Source organism: Triturus cristatus, chromosome 4_2, assembly GCF_964204655.1.
Source record: "Triturus cristatus chromosome 4_2, aTriCri1.1, whole genome shotgun sequence".
Lineage (NCBI taxonomy): Eukaryota > Metazoa > Chordata > Amphibia > Caudata > Salamandridae > Triturus > Triturus cristatus.
Genome location: NC_140586.1, coordinates 249,053,958 through 249,075,957, shown reverse-complemented (window position 1 = coordinate 249,075,957; position 22,000 = coordinate 249,053,958). Strand labels below are relative to the sequence as shown.

The following is a 22,000-nucleotide window of genomic DNA, read 5'->3' as shown; positions in this document are numbered from 1 at the left end:
CGAACGCAGCGCGAAGCGCTGTCGCCAGCGAGATCTGTTGTTGCTGACTTGCCTCGGAAGTGGGACAGGAGATAGGCACGTGCAGGCTTTTGGCGATTGGAGCCTGTGTACGCACTTACAGGCACGCAGTGTGCACATCTCCTGTCCCCCTGCCGTCCTCGTAAGCCAGCCTGCAGTTTCACTTTCACTTTTTTTTTAACGCGGCCCATCGTTGGAGCGGCCCGCAACGGGGGGTCCGCTCAGGAAATAAACATTGACACTGTGCCTTCATCGGCAAAATCACTGGACAAATGGAAAATCCCCCACTCACCCGGTCTGCGGGGGAATCCTCCTGAACGGCGGCTGGCTGCGGCGCGCTTTCGGAGCACTCCAGCTCCTCTATACTTCTGCCAGCACGACGCGGGGTTCTCTCCTTAGGCATGGGAGCCCCGCACTGCTATCTGCCGCTCTTCACTCGGGCCCCCACCTGGGACCCGGGACTTCAGCTCCCGCACTTCCTCTATGGCGCCGGGGCTCCCTCTTCACCACGGGAACCCCAGAAGGGGACAGGTGCTGTCTGCACCGGCCGCACACGCTTCCACTGGGCACGCGAAAGTTACAGGTACCGCACATGCGCGGGCAGCCCTCGCCCTCCCACTATGTGGAGCTGCTTTCTGTTTTGCTTGTTTTATGAAGTGAGTGAGGTTGTGTGCTTTCCTAGTCTGGGGGTGGTGTCACAAGGTGAGTCTCTTCTGGGGTTCCTCATGAGGTGAGTTGGGTTGTGTCCTTTAGTCTCGTCTGGAGGTGTTGTCAGGAGGTGAGTGGGGTTGTGTTGTGTGATTGTTTGTGGGGATTGTGTGAGGAGGTGAGCGGGGCTGGGTAATTCTCTCGCATGGGGGTTGTTTGCTTTAATTTCGTCTGGGAGTTGAGTCATGGGGTGAGTGGTGTTGTGTGATTCTCGTCTGGGGTTATCATGAAGTGAGTGGGGTTGTGTTGTGTGCTTGTTTCGTCTGGGGGTTGTGACTGTGACGTGAGTGGGGTTGTGTTGTCTCCGGCTTTACCCACCAGCCTCACACTCGCTCTTTTCGTGTTGTTTCTGCTGTATTTTAGTTTGTCATGTTGAGGGCCTGTGTGGCCCCAGGGCCCTCCAGGTGTCCCCTGTCAGGTGTGACAGTTACTAAACCTGCTCATGTCACCATATGCTGGTAGCGGCAGCCCTGCATGCATAGGTAAATAATGGGACGAGTGACACTACAAGTACAAGGGAATGTCTGGGTGTGCTTGGGACAGGCATGGGAGTGGGAAGTGTGGATGGTTCAGGGGTAGGGGGGGACGAAGCGCTGCAGGAGACTCACTGCTGCCGTCAACTCATGGAGCATCATCAGCACCAACATCAATACCTGAAAACCAATCGTGGTCAAAGGGAAAACAAAATGCTTTATTCAGCATTAAATTAAAAGGTATAAAAGGACAATATTTACAAAGGCCATAGGCCAGTCCAGATGCGAAGTCCTGGGGGGGGGACACATGTCCATGCGTCTCCCCGAGCTTGCCTGCACATACTAAACCTCTGGTTCAGCGACTGGGGGGGGCATCATGTGGGGAAGGACCAGGCACCGCAGGGACAGGAGGGGGAAGGGTAGGTGTTGTGGGTGCAGGGATGGACGACTCCACCACAGGGGGTGGGGCAGCGCCAAAGGTGGAGGTTAGCATGGCGCTGCACACGTCCGCAAGCTGGTCCAGCTTCTCCCCTGCACCCGAAGGAACCACAGGCCCCAAGGAGGGGGAGGGGTCAGAGGGATGGGTTGCAGCGCTACTGGCGGAGGTGGTGGACAGGGGGGGGACTCAACTCCCCTACCCGTGGAGTGACTTGCCCGTTGGCGTGATGGTGAACCAGTGGGGTTGAGGCCCAGCACAGCCAAGTATGTGTCCTTCTCATACTGTGGGGCAGGGGAGCCGAGGGGAGTGACATTGGAGGGACTGGGGAGTGAGGCATGCGGACTTGGACTGTGGCTGCGTGTCTGCCTGTGTGCCCTAGACCCAGTGGGTGTGCCTTCTTCCCCCCGAGTGTGGGTGACAGGAGGTGTGCGCTTGCCCTTCCCTGTTGGTGTGCTGCCTGTGTCTGGTGGGGTGCGTGCCTGGGAATGTCTGGGTGTGCTTGGGACAGGCATGGGAGTGGGAAGTGTGGATGGTTCAGGAGTAGGGGGGGACGAAGCGCTGCAGGAGACTCACTGCTGCCGTCAGTGACGAGTCTATGGACCTCAGCAACATCCGTTGGTCAGACATCGCTGATGATATGCCCTCCATGTACGACACCATCTGTGTCAGCAGTCTGGTGTGGCCATGGAGGACAGTCAGGATCGATGTCTGCCCAACCTGCAACTGCCGCTGAATGTCCACAGACTCGGCAGTGAGGGCAGCAGGGGAGACAGGGGCAGGGGGTGCGGTGCTTGGTACGAAGGAGACACGTTGTTGCCCTACACAGACAGAAGGGACCTGAGCAACTGGGAGGGCGGTGATGGGAATGGAGGGGGCGGTGACAGTTGTAGTGCTGCTGCCAGCTGTTGGAGCAGCCTCCGCCCCCTCAGGGAGCTCAGCCTCGGACCCGTCAGCGTCGTAGTCGGTGTTGGTACTAGACAGGTCCTCCGCCTGACTCCCCTCGCCCTCAGTGCCACTTGATTCCCCCGACTCCCCAGCAGTGGTGGCACCGGTGCTCGATCCCTCCTCCTGGTCCGTGCAGGTGTCTCCCTCGGTGTCCCCCGATGATGCTGTGTGCAAGGTGAAGAGACATGAAATAATCAGTCACCTGTGTACATGTGACACATGAGTCCAAACAAAATAGGTCACAGTGCATATCAGGAAATGCATCATGAGTAACATCTAGAATACTCCGCACATATGTAAGCCCTGCACTCCCCAGTTGGTTCACCCACCATGCCACCTGAAATAATGAACATCAGGACACAACAGCAAATAACTCGATATCCAATTATACAGAGAAGCTAGTGTCTGTGAACAGTGGAGCACAGCCAGACTATGAAGGCATGCCACCTCTTGTTCACTGTGAAAGAAACAGTATTTTTGCACCCAAGGCCAAATAACAGACGCCAATGCTGAAGGTGTCCCACACTCAGAGACCTGTGAGTACTTTGTAAACCCTAAAGAAATACATTGTGATCCCTTGGGAATCACAACACTTTACACAATCGACATGTTTGGAATGTGTGAATGTGCCACTTTTGGAACAGAACACACATGTGCCTGGATAACAGAAGTCACACAAGGAGGTGCACAAAAAACGACATTTACACAGTCATTGTATGAGCTGCCAGCCTAATTCAAATAAGCCACTGTTAAGAAGAAATGTGGTATCAGGAAGTACATATACATGGCACCACGGTGGTCTGGATGACTTGACACCCGTAAGTTGGTATCAGCAACAACCGAGGACTAACCCAAATGCAACCACACTGTGGGAACATGTATATGTATAATCTCAAATCAATTTTTTTACAGAACTGTGCCTTTGTTTTAAATGTGCCAGCGTGACCCCTAAAAGTGTAAAGGTGGTTTCTTGTGCACTTCCTTGGGAGACATCTGTCATGCAGGCACATTATTGTCCTTCACAACAAAAAATCAAAGTCAAGCATATAAACTATTAGGACATGTTGACAAGTGTAGTCAGTGCCAAGGTACAAGACATCTTGACTAGCAACTTGAATCATGCCACCTGTCACATGGCCATCCGTACCATGATGACACAGTTGGCAACACATCTGACCCACTACCTGTCATGTGGAGTGGCACACATGTCCAGACACAGGACAATGCATTAGCTAATGGCCCTGCAATTGTGTCGGAATAAGGAGCACCTGCACTGAGGAAACACCCTCATGGGAACCAAGAATGTCCACACAGATGTCAGCACACACAGACCAAACTACGTAGCATCTGGAGCACACACCGGTGCCAAAAATGGATGAGCAGGAAACATGTCTTTTGACTTTTGCCACATGCTGCAAAGCACAAACATTACACCCTGCACAACATGCCTGGGTCACTGCACGTTGAGTGTCTGTCCAGACAATTATCACACACAGGTCAGACCTGGCAAGGAGACATAAGGTTTGGACATGTAGGCCATGCCTGCACAACCCCCCCCTACCTGAGACAATGTGATTGAGACAGAGCAAGTAGTTACACCTCTTAATCTGGGTTTACTAAAATGTGCATCAAGAACTCCTAAATGTACTCAACATCACCTCTTGAGGCTGACCACACATATTTGTGACAAACAACCATCAACAGATAGTTGTACATAGACACACAGGCACTGCCCAGTGTGAGGATGCACAAGCCTAATGGGGTCACCATGGACAGTGAACACATGTAGCACACTTTACGTAAATACAAATGAGGCCATGGAACAATGCCACAGAGGCCAACCTATGCTGAACACACAGTGAATGGGCACAGTGTTTGATGCCACACATGATTCCTAGGAAAAGGTGTCTCAGGGGACTGTAGTGGGCACACTGCTCCATGGTCCTGGAATGATCTGACTGTAACAGGAGCAACCGTCCCGGCACTATGCATATCTCCCACTCATGCACATCATGTCTGAGGCCACTACATCGGTCATACATGCTGCAAGTCTGTTTATTTGAAACCTCACACTCCTATGTTGAGACTCAGGACAGTGCCAACAATTATGGACCCCCAAATGAGTGAACAGGACAGGGCACAGGCAAGGTACCAACACATGTCACAGACCACCCCCACACATGATGCTGAAAGCAGTGTGCACCTTGATTAACTTGCAGCCTAGATGACCATGTGCAATAGTGATTACACACAGACCAGGGAACACATGTCAAGGAGGGGAAGGGAGGAAGAACAGCACCGGTTGACTTGGGGGAACAGGATATGCACTGCACATATAAACCCTGGCAGTGTATCCAGGTGAGTGAGCACTTCCAAAAGCTGGTGACACACAACAAACACACATGTACCTACCCCCTTCCTGCTGCAGTCTCTCCTGTAACCGCCTATCCATCTCAGGGAAGACCACCGCCAGGACACGCTTCATTTGGTGGGTCAGGCGCCGGCGCCCGCCGTGCTTGCGTGGTGGTGAGTCCCCCAGCAGGACCCGGGCGATCCTCCTGGTCCAGCACCGGATGTCCTGCCAGCGTTTCCTCACTTGGGGCAGGCGCCGACTGCGACCCTCCACCGAGATCACGGCCCTGACGGCCCGCTTCCAAATCTTACCCTTCTCGTAGGCGGTTACCTGTGAGGCTGACAAAGTGAGACTACATCACTACACCTGCTCCATGTCACACATTTGAACATCTTTGATATGTTGAACAGGGCATAGTATGCTGCCAACTAATAGCACCTTTGTCATAGGGACATTCGCCTCTGTGTAAGCCCCAATGCACTACATGGCATTGAAAGTACACAGGTGGCATGAGGGGTTCGACACACTCCCTGATCATGGCACACACTGTGCATCACAAGCAACACAAGGCTGATGGACAGCACCTCCAAGCAGTCAAATGCCCCAGGCCACTGACGCAACCTCAGCAGAGTACACAGACACACACAGGCACAGATCATTCACCTGCCATTGGCAACAGCGGATACAAACCTCACTCTGCACATGTGCCACTTTCACAGGCGTGGGGCTAGCTCAGCAAGTCAGACACACAGCACGGCTTACTTTTCACATCAGATGGGTAGAGCAGTTGCCTCCTCCATGCAGCTGTGGTGCAACACTCCACATAGACACTCACCCACATGACAAGGAACATTCACACACATCAATGTCCAGGGGGCGTACACATCATTTGGACACTCTCACCACAGCTCCACTCAACTCACACACATCTGTGGGTACAGTCACCTGTCACACCGGGGGGACCACTGATTCACCTCAGGACTATAGGACAAGAATGCCCAAGAGGATTAGCCACGCTGAATGTGCCATGCACCATGCAGTGAATGTCACAGTAAGCACAATGCAAGTGAGGAGTGCACACATGAACCACATCATGCTCTGCATGAGAGACATAAGCCAACCCCCCCCCCCCTCCCCCCGGGACCCACTCTAAACAACATTGCATGTCTGTCACACCTGGACACAATGCCAGAAGTGACAGTCACAAAAAAAGGGGCACAGTCAAAGGTAGTGGAGTCAGCACTCACCTGCTCCCCTGGTCTACCATACAGGCTGGGGTACTGTGGGAGGATGACGCCCAGCAACGCCTCACTCTCCTCCTGGGTGAGTGGCTGGGCCCTCTCCACAGACCTTGACATGGTGCCAGAGGAAGACAAGACAGCAGCAGTGGTGTCGACTGACATGTTGTGCAGGCAAGTGCCCTCTCATGGGTTCTGCCTGACTTATATCTGCCTTGCTGGCCTATTTCATTTACAGGAGTACAGAGTGATTGGTCAGACTCATTTGCATCCTACGGTTCCTCCATTCCCTTTAAACATACACCAGTGACATCATTAGCATCTTTCAAATTTGCAGCAGCTTGTCAAGTCAACAACCACTTTGCAACAATGTATAATGTGGGCAACTGCTTTTTCCAGCCCACATGATGGAAATATTTGATCTTGAAACTCGGTATCCATGACAACCAGCATGCATTTAGGCCCTAATACTTGTCCCTTATGTGTCCCCATTGTAATTTTCAAATCCCCACACAGGTACGGTGCGTTTCACACGTACCCCTAGGGCACCACTACTATAGTGATACGACCCGTACATGCGTGTGTAGGGGTCGTATCACTATGGCGTACACCTACGTCAACACTACTATAGGGATACGACCCCTACACACGCGTGTACGGGCCGTATCACTATGGCGTACACCTACGTCAACACTACTATAGGGATACGACCCGTACACGTGTGTGTAGGGGTCGTATCACTATGGCGTACACCTACGGCAACACCACTATAGGGATACGACCCGTACACACGCGTGTACGGGCCGTATCACTATGGCGTACACCTACGTCAACACTACTATAGGGATACGACCTGTACACGCATGTGTAGGGGTCGTATCCCTATAGTGGTGTTGGCGTAGGTGTACGCCATAGTGATACGACCCGTACACACGCGTGTACGGGCCGTATCACTATGGCGTACACCTACGCCAACACCACTATAGGGATACGACCCGTACACGCGTGTGTAGGGGTCGTATCACTATGGCGTACACTTACGCCAACACCACTATAGGGATAGGACCAGTGTGTACACGTACGTGTACGACCAGTGTGTACACGTACGTGTACGACCAGTGTGTACACCTAGGTGTACGACCAGTGTGTACACGTACATGTACTATGGTAGTACACGTACGTGTACACACTGGTCGTACACGTACGTGTGTACGGTCCGTACACACACGCATACTCCTACCCAAACCAAATATAGTGATACAACCGTACACACGCCCTCAGAGCGTGTGTACAGTGCGTTTCACAGCTTACACTGGTGATAGGAGGCGCACACGAAATGAATGGAGGTGTCAGACTCGCACAAGGCTGTACATCAAGTCATTGTCAGTGCAGTCCTTCATGTGCAGGGACTAGGTGTGTCAGACAGTGATGTGGCACATGTCTCCTCATGTTTTAGCACAATAGATGTGTGATGACCTGTGTACACATGTCATGTGTGATGGGGCACTATGTGGCACACTTCCCCTTCACACTTTGCACATGTGTGCATGTAGTACAAACGTGTCAAGCACTGCATCACTGGTATGGCACAGTCACCAACACCCGCAACTGTCTCCTGATGCCAGGTACACGGATAATTACACCTGACATCTAACTACCAGCGTGCCACAATGTGACTATGTCATGTGTGTGTCATGTGTTCCCATGAGCTTGCTGTTGGTGTTCCGTCAACTGCATCTGCTGTTGCTGCATCCAACATATGTCTGTGTGTAGATGTGCATGGCACACAATTACGCACACCATGCCACATGTGGAATCCCACGTAACATGTGTCTGTATGCATCGAACATGGTATTTCGACCTGAGGACATATCTGCGTTGTCTCAATGTCTGTGTTATCAGTTTTGACATGTACCCCTTCATGGCAATGTGTGTGATCTGTACTTTTTAAATGACATTTGACCTGTGCATCTAACTTGCCGCCAGCTGTCTGTATGAGATAACATCCTTCGAATGCAGATATGTGGATGTATGTCACGCCTGTAATGTGTCTGGCTGTACACTCACACTGGCCCACAGCTAGTTTCATGGCATGCTGCTGCAGCCCCTGCAGCAAGGGCACACAAAGTTTCCGGATTTGGCAACACACACGCCTCAAAGATGCTCCTCCCTTTCTCCCTCCACCCATTCATTTGGCTGTCATCAACTTGTCTGTGCCACAGTTGCGGCCACGTGGTGCCAAATGCTGTACCGTCTGCACATGCAACGTGCACACTGCACGACCCTCATGTCCTTGCATGACCCACATCACGCTACAGTCTGATGTTGCAGCCACCCTCCAAGCAATGTCCATCCGCAAATCTACCGCCTGCTCTCAGGCATTCACTAAGCGCACACACAACACCTTTGCATGATGAGTGTGCAACTCCAACTGCCTACACAGCGCTGCCACGCCTTCCAGGCCCTGTCACACCAACCAGGTCATGTCCCTCCTACTCCCCACCGGCTCTGTACCCCAGCAAGGCCATGGGAGTGGGACTCAAAGCTTCTGCATGTAGCATGGTGTCGTCGTCTGGCACATGGCACAGGTATCATCTATCAGAGTGTCAATGTACAATGTGTCCAGGACCTCCCTCTCCACCATCACATGCGCACAGCACCTCATCATCAGCTCGTATGCCATTGACAGCCAGGTGCTCCTCACCCTCACCAAAGACGCAGACATTGCCAGTTCTAATATTCAAGAATGCATTAGATCCATTGATGAATGGCTGAACATCAGCCACCTGAGGCTGGACTTGTACAGGACTGAGGAAATCATCTGAGGATTGTTCCCTTACAGCTGGGTCAACTGCTTGTGTCCCACCCGCAAAAGCACCCAGTGGCCACGCACACAAGATGGTATGCATCATGAATTGCTTGCTCACATTTGCCATGCCAATCACCAGCATCTGTACCTCAGGCTGCAACACCCTCTGCATTATGCACATGATCCCCAGATAGATCCACTCCAAGGAAAGACAGACCATCCCCCAGGTCCATGACAACATCCGTGTCAAATACTGCCCTGCCCTCTACAGAGCAAGTACATCCAAACTCCCGGGAAACTTGTCCACATCCAGGGTGCATCTGCACACCTCAGCTTCAACATCCGGCGCACCAGCCACATCACCGTCCAGCAGAGATAGCTGCAATGGATCACTGTCTGCTGCAGGATGTCCTTCACACTCCACACCCACACTCAGGAGGCAGGCCACAACCCCGACCCCAAACCAACATTGTACCACTGTCATCCGAGACCCCGTTGGGCCATCTCCGTGCATCCAACCTTGCCCTGGACACCATTCTTCACATCCACCTTACTCCAGCATGCAGGACATAGTTCTCCCACCTGGCCAAACATACCTGGGACTCCCTCCCCGGGAACCTCCACATGAGCCATGACCTCTGCGCCTTAATGATACTCTTCCAAAAAGGTCTGTCCGCACAGTATTGCAAGCCCCCCCTCAGCAGCTTGAGGCCATCACAGGTGAGTGTTGTGCTCCATGTCTGCATTGAATGATACATTGTGACCCATGTGTGTCCTGTACCAGACTCAGATCCCAGGGTATGGATGGCTGGAGTTAGTTCAACACTCAGGCTTAGTTTGACATTTACACACACATATCTTGTGGACTAATGCAAAATGACAGCAACATCTCATGAAAAAATAAGATTTTTATTTGCGGTGGGGTACGTGTTTTGGTAGATAAAATAAGGTGATCTACCGGGTGCATAGAATCCTAAGTTCACAGGGGGAGATGGTATCCTTGGCATTTGCAGTCATCAGAGTCCAGACCACAGTGTTGGTCCTCATTGGTCAGATTGTGACTAGCAAGTTCATTTGGCAGAGAATGTCATTGGATGAGGTGCTGCTGTTGCGCCAGAGGGCCAGGTGCCAGGCCAGGTGACCTGGGAGATGTGGATGGTCCGCTGACTCTCACGGTCTTTTCCGTGGACGACCCACCTTCCTCCGGGGACCCTCAGATGCAGGCCTTGACGATGTTTGGGACGCTCCGTCGGACGAATCCTCCTCCTCCTCCTCCCTCCCTGTGGCTGGTGCTGGTCTGCGCCTGGTGTCACAGGGAGGGTTGCCCATGTTGTCGGCGATCCGACTGAGTGAATGGCTCATGTCCCTTTGCACCGCCAGGAGCTCAGCCAGTCTTGCCTCCATCCGTCCTTGGTGTTGTCGTTGACTGGCATGTTGCTCGGCCTGCAGGTTCTTCATCTCGTCGAGGGTCCCCTTCATCTCTGTGAGGCTCAACACTACCTGGCTGATGCCCCTGGTGTCATGCCGGTATGTGTCCAGGATGTGGCGTATGTGTGACATACCGGTTCCCTCAGCTGGCTGGTCAGGTTCGCGCCTCCGCCTGCCTCCACTCCCACCACCCCTGCCCACACGAGCCTGGCCTGCCGTTGTGGGCACATCGGGTCTACGGGACCCCTGAGGGATGGCATTTGCGGGGCTGTCTGCCTCCTCCTGGGTGCCCGGAGAACCTTGTCCCTCCTGGTCAGACTGGCTCTGTTGTTCAGTGCGAACAGGGCTCCTGGGTGTCTCCTGGGATGTGGCAGGAATGGGGGTGGGGGTTGGCACAGATGTACCTGAAGCAGGTGCTGCAGGGGCTTGGGCACCAGAGGGGCCAGGTTGGTCAGGGTCATCCACGGAGTGGTGAGAGTCGTCGCTGCCGGTGGGATCATCTTCACGCCGAGCCTGGGACTGTGATTGTTGCCCCCCAGTGTTGGGGGAGATCCATGACGTTGCCCTGTGTTTGAGAGAGAGACAATGTTAATGCTGTTTCATGCGACATCCATGTTTCATACATATTCAAGTTGTCACAGTTCCTCCAGGTAGTTGGATGTGCCTAGCATTCCTCTCAATTTCCACTTGGGGATGGGTATGTGTGTGACCTGTAGAATTTTGGCTAGGATGCTTATTTGGCTATGGATTGGTCTTGTTGTGTCACATGTCCATTGTGAGAGTGGGAAATCCGTTGCCTGCCCCGAGGGTGTGTGCTTGTGTAAGGGGGGGTGACCGGGCCTGCTGTTGTGTGTAGTGTGAGTTGGCATTGGGTCTCCCAGGTGATGTGTCTGTCCCCTCATGGTGCATGCTGGCATGACAGTGAGTGTGAGTTCCTGTGCTAGATATCTGTGCTTGTGGAGTTGGTGTTTGAGTGTACAGTGGTCACAGGAGGGCCTTGTGCTGCATACAGCAGCACCAAGTGTCAGCTACCTTGTCAGTACTTTGCCAGTCCCTGTGCATTGTGCATTGTGCATGGTGCATGGGTATGTACCTAGGCCATATGGGCTGAGGGCATTGGTGTCTGCTTCTGAGTTGCACAATGTGTTGTGTGAGCCCCACCCTCCCAGCATCCTGGACATCCAGTCTTGAGTTTGTGGTTCGTGTAGCCTGGGACATGGCATTACCTTGATTAGTGAATGGGGCATGGAGACGTTAGTGGCATGAGCGTGGTTTTTGAGTGTGGTTGTGTGCGGTGAGTGCTTGGGGGAAGTTGCGTGCATTTGGTGTATTTGTGGTGTCTACCCCATTGCCCCCATGTTACGTCAGTTGTTTGTGTACGCACCAGGCTCTGCGACTCCTTCGACTCCGTGTACTCCCACCGGCGGAAGCAGGGCCATCACCTTCTCCTCCCAGGGATGGTAATGTACCAGTCTGCGGGGCAGCCCACCTCCAGTGATGTTACTCTGGGCGTATTCCTCGTTCATTTTCCCCTTGACTGCCCTCCGCAGATCGTACCACCTGGCTTGGCATTCATGCCTGGTCCTTCGGATGGGCGCAACAGCATTCACCCTATCGACGATCCTCTGCCACAGGCTAGTTTTTTGGGCTATGCTGGTCTGTCTGACCAATGTTCCAAACAGCTGTGGCTCGACTCTGAAGACTTTGTTGACAAGGAGGTCCAGCTCCGCCCTTGTGAACTTTGGATTCTTGTCTGTGGGCATGGTGTGGGGTGTGGATGGTTGTGGGTGTGAATGTGACGGTGTGGGTGTGAATGTGAAGAGGGGGTGTTTGTGAAGGAGGTTGTGTGAAGGTGTGTGAGTTAAGGTGTATGGGTGCAGTTGTTTGTCTGTGGGGTCTGGCAGCAGTGGGTCTGTTGCAAAGGCTCATGGTTTGTGTGTGTGGGCCCTTTTTATTGGTCCATTTGTGGGTGTGGCTGGGTTTGAAATTTTGGTGGGTGTGTTATAAGAGGTGGTTGTGATTTTGGGCCTCTGTTTGCCTGTTTGGATGTGCCAGGTCAGTCATTGAGATGTATTTTGTCATGTATACGTGTTTTGTGGTGTTGTGCGAGTCGAATTGACCCTCCTTGTGCTGTTTTACAGTGTCCTGGGTCTGTACGAGTCTTTTTCGCGTAGGTGAGGTCCATACATACGCGATGCTTGGTGAGGGTGCTGCGGTACGGTGTTGGGGTGCGGCGCGTACTGGTGCAGGGCTGGGTTACGGGCCTGGGGTACGGCGCGTACAGGTGCTGGCTGGGGTGCGGTGTTGGGGTGCGGCGCGTACAGGTGTGGGGCTGGGGTACGGGCCTGGGGTACGGCGCGTACAGGTGCGGGCCTGGGGTACGGTGTTGGGGTGCGGCGCGTACAGGTGCGGGGCTGGGGTATGGGCCTGGGATACGGCGCGTACAGGTGCGGGCCTGGGCTACGGTGTTGGGGTGCGGCGCGTACAGGTGCGGGGCTGGGGTATGGGCCTGGGGTACGGCGCGTACAGGTGCGGGGCTGGGGTACGGTGTTGGGGTGTGGTGCGTACAGGTGCGGGGCTGGGGTACGGTGTTGGGGTGCGGCGCTTACATGTGCGGGGCTGGGGTACGGGCCTGGGGTACGGCGCGTACAGGTGCGGGGCTGGGGTATGGTGTTGGGGTACGGCGCGTACAGGTGCGGGAATGGGGTACGGTGTTGGGGTGCGGCGCATACGGGCCTGGGGTACAGCGCGTACAGGTGCGGGGCTGGGGTACGGTGTTGGGGTGCGGCACGTACAGGTGCGGGCCTGGGGTGCGGCACGTACAGGTGCGGGGCTAGGGTACGGGCCTGGGGTGTGGCGCGTACAGGTGCGGGGCTGGGGTACGGGCCTGGGGTGCGGCGCGTACAGGTACGGGGCTGGGGTACAGTGCGGACAGGGGGGGTACGGTGCTGACATACGGGGGTACGGTGCTGACGGCTCGTATCCGGGCACAAGTTTTCCCGTGTACATGTGTGCTACTGCGTTCGCTCCGTACGGGGCCTTTTACATGCGGTTGTATATTCGGACGGGTGGTACGGATCGTACTTGCGCGCTCGGACTTCTGTTTTACGATTTGCACGTAAATATGTCCGGCTCCCTCTCGTACCCTTTTCCCGATGCTATTCGGACGTAAAAATTTGCGGCTCCCTCTCGTACACTTTTCCCGACGCTATTCGTATGTATTTTTCATTTACGAATCGTACTTCGCCGTTTGTACGGCACTTGTACGATTCGTACGTGAAAATATATGGATACGAGTCGTACGCAAAATTATTTTACCCGATCGGAATCGGCACCTAGATATACATTAAAATATTAACTTTTACAAATTCTACCTACGATTATCCCCTAAAATCCCTATACCCTGCTGCTTAAGAAAATTATAAAACCATTATATTTTTACATAAATACAGCTAAAAAGACAAATTTCAACAATTTCATATCTGATAAATTATCTTACTAAAAACACAAATAAAAAATGATAAACATGTAAATCAAACACAGTACAATAAATGACATACAAAATAACACAAACAATAATACATGCAACAGTATTTTTTTAAACCGATTTTTTTACGATATTTAACACAACACTTAAAACAATATTTTCACCCTCGATATTACTGTCAATAATATTTTTAACATCCCTATAATCTTCACACAATATTTTTATATCACAATATTTTTTATTCCATATTTTGTCTAAACACCCGTGGAATATTTCCCTTTCTTCAATATCACTGTAATGGCCTCCCCAGAATGATCGTTAAAAGGCTGCAAAGGCTATACAGCCAGGCTGCCTTAACATGCCTCAACTTACGAAAACGAGACCATGTCATGCCTGCTCCGAAAACTCTATTCTAGCTACTAGTCAAAGCCATTATTAAATGTAAGATTCTCTACACTGTTCAACTAAGTATTCTAAGAAAAAGATCCAAAAATATCTTCAGAAATCGCTCTATTGTACATCCCAGCTGGAAGCTTTATCCTGATCCCATAATGATCTTTCAAGCGGTTGAAATTTGGATTACGATCCCTGGGAGTTCAGGATGAAAGAATTTAATTCTGTCATCCCCTCTATGTGATGTGCACTCACCCACATGGGTTTTCGGAAAACTCTGAAAACTGAACTATTCAAATTCTTAATTCTAACAGGCCTTCTGGGCCACCAGAAGCTGTTATTGTGGAATAGATAAAATAACTAATACATGTACAATTGTGTGCCTTCATAAATCACAGGCTTTGATCTTGAGTATTAGTCGACTGTCTGATGTTTACTTTTATACTTTCAATTTGGTGCTGGCAAACTAAACAACCAAAACAAGGTGTGTGAACATGCAGAGTATGAAGCATGTAATTAAGGTAATCTCTGCTCATCCGTTCGGCTCCATCAGACAGCAGAGTTAAACACAAGGGCCCTCAGTGTGTGGGGTAACAAAAGTTACTAGCATAATCAAAATTATATTTTACTGTAATGTTGCAGCTCTGTCGTGTTTCACCCAAGGAGTGTACCTGCTGTATGCAGGCGAAGTTGAAGGTGGAATACTGAGAGAAATACATGCTGTAATTGGCAAAGTAAAACTAATGTCTGCATACTATTCTTCAAAACTTGTACTCCTTGCTGTTTACACCCTCTGGATTTACCGGGACACCTGGTAACAGTTATTCCAGGGAGGGACATAACCGGGATTAGTCTTTGTACTGAAGGTCGAAGTCAAATGGCCATATAGTATGGCATACAACATCAAACAGGTTTCTGCAATTTGTTTAATGACAACAAGGCACTAACCACATAATAGCTTTCCCCAGTAAAATCGAAGGCTGCTATTTACTCTTAAACATCTGATGGATGAACATACCCATCTCTGCTATATGCTCCAGCTTGCCTAACCTATTGCCTATTTTACACCTCTGGCATGCTTAAATTATTGGAATTACTGATACCCATTTATCACTCTAGATGTCTAACATGTGCCTTGGATGCATTGCTTGGCTTTTGCCAGTAATAGAGCTGATCACTACTTGCCATGCAATGCAAATGCTGGCACTTGCCTATCAAAGGCTAGGACGGCATCTGTCTGTTACTTGAATATTGTTGATTAATTGCCTGTATTATATTTTTTTCCCTTTCACAAGTGGCCTCTCCATCTATATTTTGTTTAATTAAGCAAATTAAGTTTTTCCTAATATTTCTTTTTAATTCTGTTGCAGGTCTATCTGACTCCAGACATACATTTGTGAAAGAGTCCCCTATGCTCTCTGAAGCAAAGAACTTTAATCGAAAGTCCACTCTAAGCCAAAAAATCCAAGTTGAGGAGAACCTCACTCTCTTCGCTGATTCTATAAATAAATGTGAAGGCAATAGAAATAGTCTACTGCACCAGAAATCCCAAACAGGGAAGAAGACATTTCCTTGTAGTAATTGTGAGAAGTGCTTTATTCAAAAATCAGATCTTCAGCGTCACCAGAGAATTCACACAGGCGAGAAGCCTTTTCCCTGCACTGAATGTGGAAAGAGCTTTAGTGAGCAGAAAGTACTTAAACGTCACCAGAGGATCCACATGGGGGAGAAACCTTTTCACTGCAATGAATGTGGAAAGAGCTTTGTGTATAAGGCAGATCTGCATCGTCACCTTAGAATCCACACTGGCGAAAAACCCTTTCCCTGTATGGAGTGTGGAAAGAGCTTCACCCAAATGTCAATCCTTCACCGCCACCGGAGAATCCACAATGGTGAGAAACCCTTTCACTGCACTGAATGTGGGAAGAGCTTTACTCGAAAGGCAGTCCTTCAGCATCACCAAAAACTCCACAGATGTGAGAAACCCTATTCCTGCAATAAATGTGAGGAACGTTTTAACCAGTACACATGTTTTAAACGTCACCAGATACTCCACAAGGATGAAAAGTCATTTGCATGCACTAAATGTGATAAGAGCTTTATGACTAGTACAGATCTTCAGTGTCACTGGAAAATTCACTTGGAGGAGAAGATATTTTCATACAGTTAGTGTGCAACCTTTCTTTAGCATCATTGGATATTGCACATTGCTGAGAACCCCTTGGCTTAAACGACATGTTACAAGAGAGTTTCTGAAAAGAGATGTCTCCTATGCCACCAGAGTATCTACATCTGTGCAAGACCGTCCAAACAGATTGTCAACTTCAAATGAGGACTCCTGGGATAAAACCTCTAACCCTGCTTTGAGCATGAGAACTTCACTACAAAAAAGGGGTGCAAATTTCTTGCTGCTGTTATGTGAAAAGTGATTTTTTTAAATCACAAGTGAGGAATCACTGGTGCACTTCCTTTACGTACTTTACTTAAAAGACATTTGTGCTGTATGGAGCATTCCGGAGGTGACACCAGCTCTCTTCGTTATTGGAGACTCCCCTGTATTTGTTTTTGAGGATGCATACACATATTCCTCCCACAGTGTGTTATGCTTTTTCTTTCACCGTGATTTTATGTTTTACCTTTCTGAACTAATTGTCATAAGTTTCGAATATTGGTAAATTGCTGCATGTTTTCACTGTGTACTGAAATTTACAGCTGAACAGCATAGTTCCCATCCAATATAAATTGCAGCTTAATCACATACTGCATCAAGAAATGAAGGGTAGGACAACAAAGCAGTTCTAGTAATTAGTCATTGCATTGTGGGTGAGCTGCATTAGACACTGATGAATGTTTACTTTATCCATCTTTTGACATTAATATGTTTATTTTGTTTTATGTCATATCAAGCTCCCATTTTTCGGCATCTTCTGAGCGCCATGCATACAAACAAGAGATTAGTATGGTCTTAGCTGAAGTGGAAAGGCTACAGTTCAGGAATGCTCATTAAAGAAACAGCCAATCAATCAGTCAGGGTTTGTAAAGCGCAGCTACTCACCCGTTAGGGTCTCAAGGTGCTGGGATGGGTGGCTGCTGGTCCGTGTGCGTTTAGGTGTTCAGTCGAAGAGCCAGGCCTTGAGGTCCTTCCTGAATTGGGTCAGGGAGGAGGAATGCCTGAGGTGGGTAGGCAGGGAGTTTCTGGTCTTGGTGGCGAGGTAGGAGAAGGATATTCCTCTTGTTCTTGTCTTGTGGATCCGCGGGGCGGTGGCCAGAGCCAGCTGGGCAGAGCAGAGGTGTCTGGTGGAGACGAGGAATGAGAGGCGGTGGTTCAGGTTTGCTGGTCCTGGCATCATGGAGGGTCTGTAGGCGTGAGTGAGGAGCTTGAAGGTGATTCTTTTGTTGACTGGGAGATAGTGGAGTTTATGGAGGTGGTCAGAGATGTAACTGCGGCGAGGGATGTCGAGGAGCAGTCTGGCTGCAGCGTTTAGAACTTTCCAGAGTCTAACAACATTGCTGCTTTGACCGAGCAGAATGAACTAACTAATTCATAGAACCTAAGGCCTTATTTCGTGGTCACAGCTACCACTCCAAGGTATAGTGCAGGAGACACTTTTTTAGAAATTGTGGAGCATTTCTATACAGCGATTTGAAAACTACGTCCATTGTTTAAGATGAGATACAAGCCTGAATTGTAAGCCTGCAAAGCCTTTCCAGTAAAGGCTTGGGAAGGCAAATTTAGAGATGCCCACATTAGCTAAGCTGCAGCATTTTTATTCACCTGTAGATGTGACAGCAGATACTTAGGCATGTCTGCATGAGCCAATGATCACTGCAACTGAGGCTTGTTTGCCTTTTGCAGTCAAATATTGTGTCATTTTTGCATAGCTGTTTAAGGAAGGGTATTGCGGGTAAAAATTATTGACAGGATTTTAAATGGATAGTTGACACTCCTATTCGAATTTGAAGCCAATAGTTTTCACTACTTTGACTGGCTGAGGTGAGCTGGAGCCTAATTAGACTGTCCCAAATGCTCCCATATTATGAGAGTTAAGTTCAAGTTAATGGGAGCGTAACTACTCCCTGACCTCCCTCGAGTTGAAAGACTTTCAGTGTACAATTTCTTTACCTTTTGTTGTTCAATTGTATCCAATAATGCTGAATTGTTTCTTGTCCCCATAGTGAATAAAGAAAATACAGCTGAAATGCATAGTTCCCATCCATTAGAAATTGTGGCTGTACCCTAAAACCCAGAAAGTTGGGGCACTAACACTCAGTAGATTTCCAGAGCCCCTAAAGATGTCTGTAACCTTCGTAGAGAATACGAAAATGAACAGGCATTTATCACTCTATCAATGACTTGTAGTCGTGTAGGTTAGAGGTGTTTAGAATTTCACAGCCATGAGAGAAGCTCTTGTTCTTGCAAGTGATAGAGAAAAACCTGCTCTGACCCCTGAGAATCAGTGCACATGCAAATATTGGTATTTTATAACAACTGTAATTTATTATGTGTTATTCTTCTACAAATCATATAAAAAGGAATCATAAAAAGTAATACCTATAAAATTAAATGTAAAATTGTATTTATTTATTTTATTTATTTGAAAGGTTTTATATAGCGCTAGCTACACCCGAGGGTATCAGAGCGCTTTACATCGACAATGAAAATAAACCGGAAAACAACAATAGCAATAGATGAAGCAAATTAAACCAAATGGTCATACAAAAATAAAGGAATAATTAAGATTACATATTGAGCAGAGTGCATATAGTGTAAACAGAAAACAAAATGAGAGGACCAGAATGTAGTTATAAATAGTAATATTACAGTATGCCAAGGAGGACTTAGTGTACGTAGTAGGGGAGGAGGGTATGGTGAGGGGAGATCATGGGACTAATTACCCCAAAAATGTATTGAGAAGGTGAATTTTAAGGTTTCTTTTGAAGCTGTCATAGGAGGGGTTGCATTGAAGATCTTTGGGGAGGGCGTTCCAGATGGTTGGGGCCGTGCCGGAGAAGGAGCGGGATTTCGAGGCGTTTTTTTTTAGTAGAGGGGGTATGAGAAGAAGAGTGTTGGAGCTTCTCAGCGTACGGGCACTCCCAGCTTTTTTGAGTTTGGTTGAGAGGTAGGTTGGAGCGTTCTGATAGAGGGCTTTGTGTGCAATACATGCAATTTTGTAGGAGGATCTGCCTTCGATGGGGAGTCATTTGAGGGTTAGTCTAGCTGCAGGGTTGCGGACGGATTTGATGGGGGCAAGGTGGATTTTGGGAGTACCAGAGAGAAGGGCATTCCCGTAATCTATTTTGGATAGGACCAGAGATTGGATAATTAGTTTGAAGTTGTCAGCTGGAATAAAAGGTTTGATTTTTTTGAGATGCCGGAGTGTGAAGAGTGCACTTTTTGCTGAGTTCTTTACATGGGAGTTGAGTGTGAGTTTATTGGTGACGGTGATGCCGAGTGATTTGACAGATTCGGGGAGAGAGAGCAGTTTAGGGCATTAAGGTCAGCGATCCATGTTTGGATGGGGAGAGGGTTGTTTTTGGGAAAGAAGAGGATGATCTCAGTTTTGTTAGGATTGAGTTTAAGATGGTTGTTATGGAACCAGGTTTGGATCTTGGTAAGTGTAGTGTTAAGGTGTAGGATATCGGCATGGGACTTTATTTTATAGTACAGTTGGGTGTCGTCAGTGTATAAGTGATAGTTGATTTTTGCTTGTTTAAGTATGAGGATAAGGGGTTCCATAAAGAGGTTGAAAAGGGCGGGGGAAAGGATGGATCCTTGTGGGACACCTAGGGAGACAGAGGTTGGTCTAGAGAGGCTGTTTTGTATTTTAATTTGTTGGGTTCTATGTTGGAAGTAGGATGTGAACCAGGTAAGGACCGTGACATTAATGCCAAAGCATTCTTTGAGTGCATTGAGTAGGGTTGGGTGGTAAACTGTGTCAAATGCAGCGGTGAGGTCAAGGAGGATGAGTAGGTAGCTCTCGCCCTTGTCCACGGCTAAGTGAATATCATCAACTATGTTGAGCAGTGCGGTAAATAGACATAATATCGAAAAAAAAATATCGAGTGGACAGAATATCGAGTTTTAAATATAGAATGGACAGAATATCGAATTGCCAAAATATAGTGGTGAAGAATATCGAAAAACAGGTAAGAAATATTGATTGCAATAATATAGAAGTAAGTAATATCGACAGTCATAATATAGTTGTTAAAAATATCGAATTTTTTATAGTGTTTTAAGTGTTAGTATATGTGTTAAAAGTATGTATTAATATTGTAATGTATGTTAGTATATTTTTAAAGTAATGAATTTTATGTTATTTTATTTTTGTGTAATTTAGTTCCGTAGCGGGTTGTGGGTTTATAGGGGAGTAGGGTGGGAAGTAATTTAATTATAGTACATTAAATAATAATTTATAGGAATTATTAATTATTTTTAATTTAATTTTGCGTTTTACTTCTGTAGCGGGTTGTGGGTTTATAGGGGAATAAGGTGGGAAGTAATTTAATTGTTATTAGTTAATTATTAATTGGTATTGAAAATTAATTGGTTGTTGATTAATTATTAATTGGTAAATAATTAGTATTAATTGGTAATTAATTTGTATTAATTGTTTAATTGATAATTATGTTAATTGTATTCATTTAATATTTGTAGCGGGTAGTGTGTTTATAGGGGAATATGGTGGGAAGTAATATAATTGTAAATAATTAATTATTTAATTGATGTGTGTATATTGGTAATTAATATATCTTTAATTTAATTTAGCGTTTTACTTCTGTAGCGGGTTGTGGGTTTATAGGGGAATAGGGTGGGAAGTAATTTAATTGTTATTAGTTAATTATTAATTGGTATTGAAAATTAATTCGTTGTTGATTAATTATTAATTGGTAAATAATTTTTATTAATTGGTAATTAATTTGTATTAATTGTTTAATTGATAATTATGTTAATTGTATTCATTTAATATTTGTAGCGGGTAGTGTGTTTATAGGGGAATATGGTGGGAAGTAATATAATTGTAAAAAATTAATTATTTAAATAATTTGTGTATATCGTTAATCAATATATTATTAATTAATGATTAATTGGTATTATTAGCATTTATTAATGTTTGTTATTGAAAAACAATTGGTTGTTAATTAATTATTATTAGGTAATTAATTAAACAAAAATATATTGGTATTTATAAATAATCAATTATTAAATCTTGTGTGATTGGTAATTAATTGTAATACTTGTTTTGGTATTAATAATTAATTCATTTTTAACAAAATATTAATTTATTATTTTCCCTACTTTTGCACTTACTTGAGTGGGAATAGTAATTTTTACCCCTACGCTATCCAATGCTTTCCCTATTATTGCACTCTCTGGAGTGGGAATAGTAATTTTTACCCTACCGCTATCCAACGCTTTCCCTACTGTTGCACTCTCTGGAGTGGAAATAGTAATTTTTACCCTACCGCTATCCAACGCTTTCCCTACTGTTGCACTCTCTGGAGTGGGAATAGTAATTTTTATCCCTACGCTATCCAATGCTTTCCCTACTGTTGCACTCTCTGGAGTGGGAATAGTAATTTTTACCCCTACGCTATCCAACGCTTTCCCTACTGTTGCACTCACTGGAGTGGGAATAGTAAATTTTACCCTCCCGCTATCCAACGCTTTCCCTACTGTTGCACTCTCTGGAGTGGGAATAGTAATT

General features: G+C 47.7%; 1 protein-coding gene across 2 annotated transcripts in view; it reads left to right on the top strand.

Annotated features, from left to right (window-relative positions):
• LOC146833569 (uncharacterized) overlaps nucleotides 1-18,851 on the top strand; it is a 139,936-nt gene extending 121,085 nt beyond the window's left edge. For both annotated transcript variants that reach the window (XM_085601423.1, XM_085601424.1), the window contains exon 8: nucleotides 15,662-18,851. In XM_085601423.1, the coding sequence (XP_085457549.1) occupies nucleotides 15,662-16,461 (800 nt within the window). In that variant the 3' untranslated portion in view covers nucleotides 16,462-18,851. The remainder of the gene's footprint in view (nucleotides 1-15,661) is intronic.
• The last annotated feature ends 3,149 nt before the right edge of the window (nucleotides 18,852-22,000 follow it).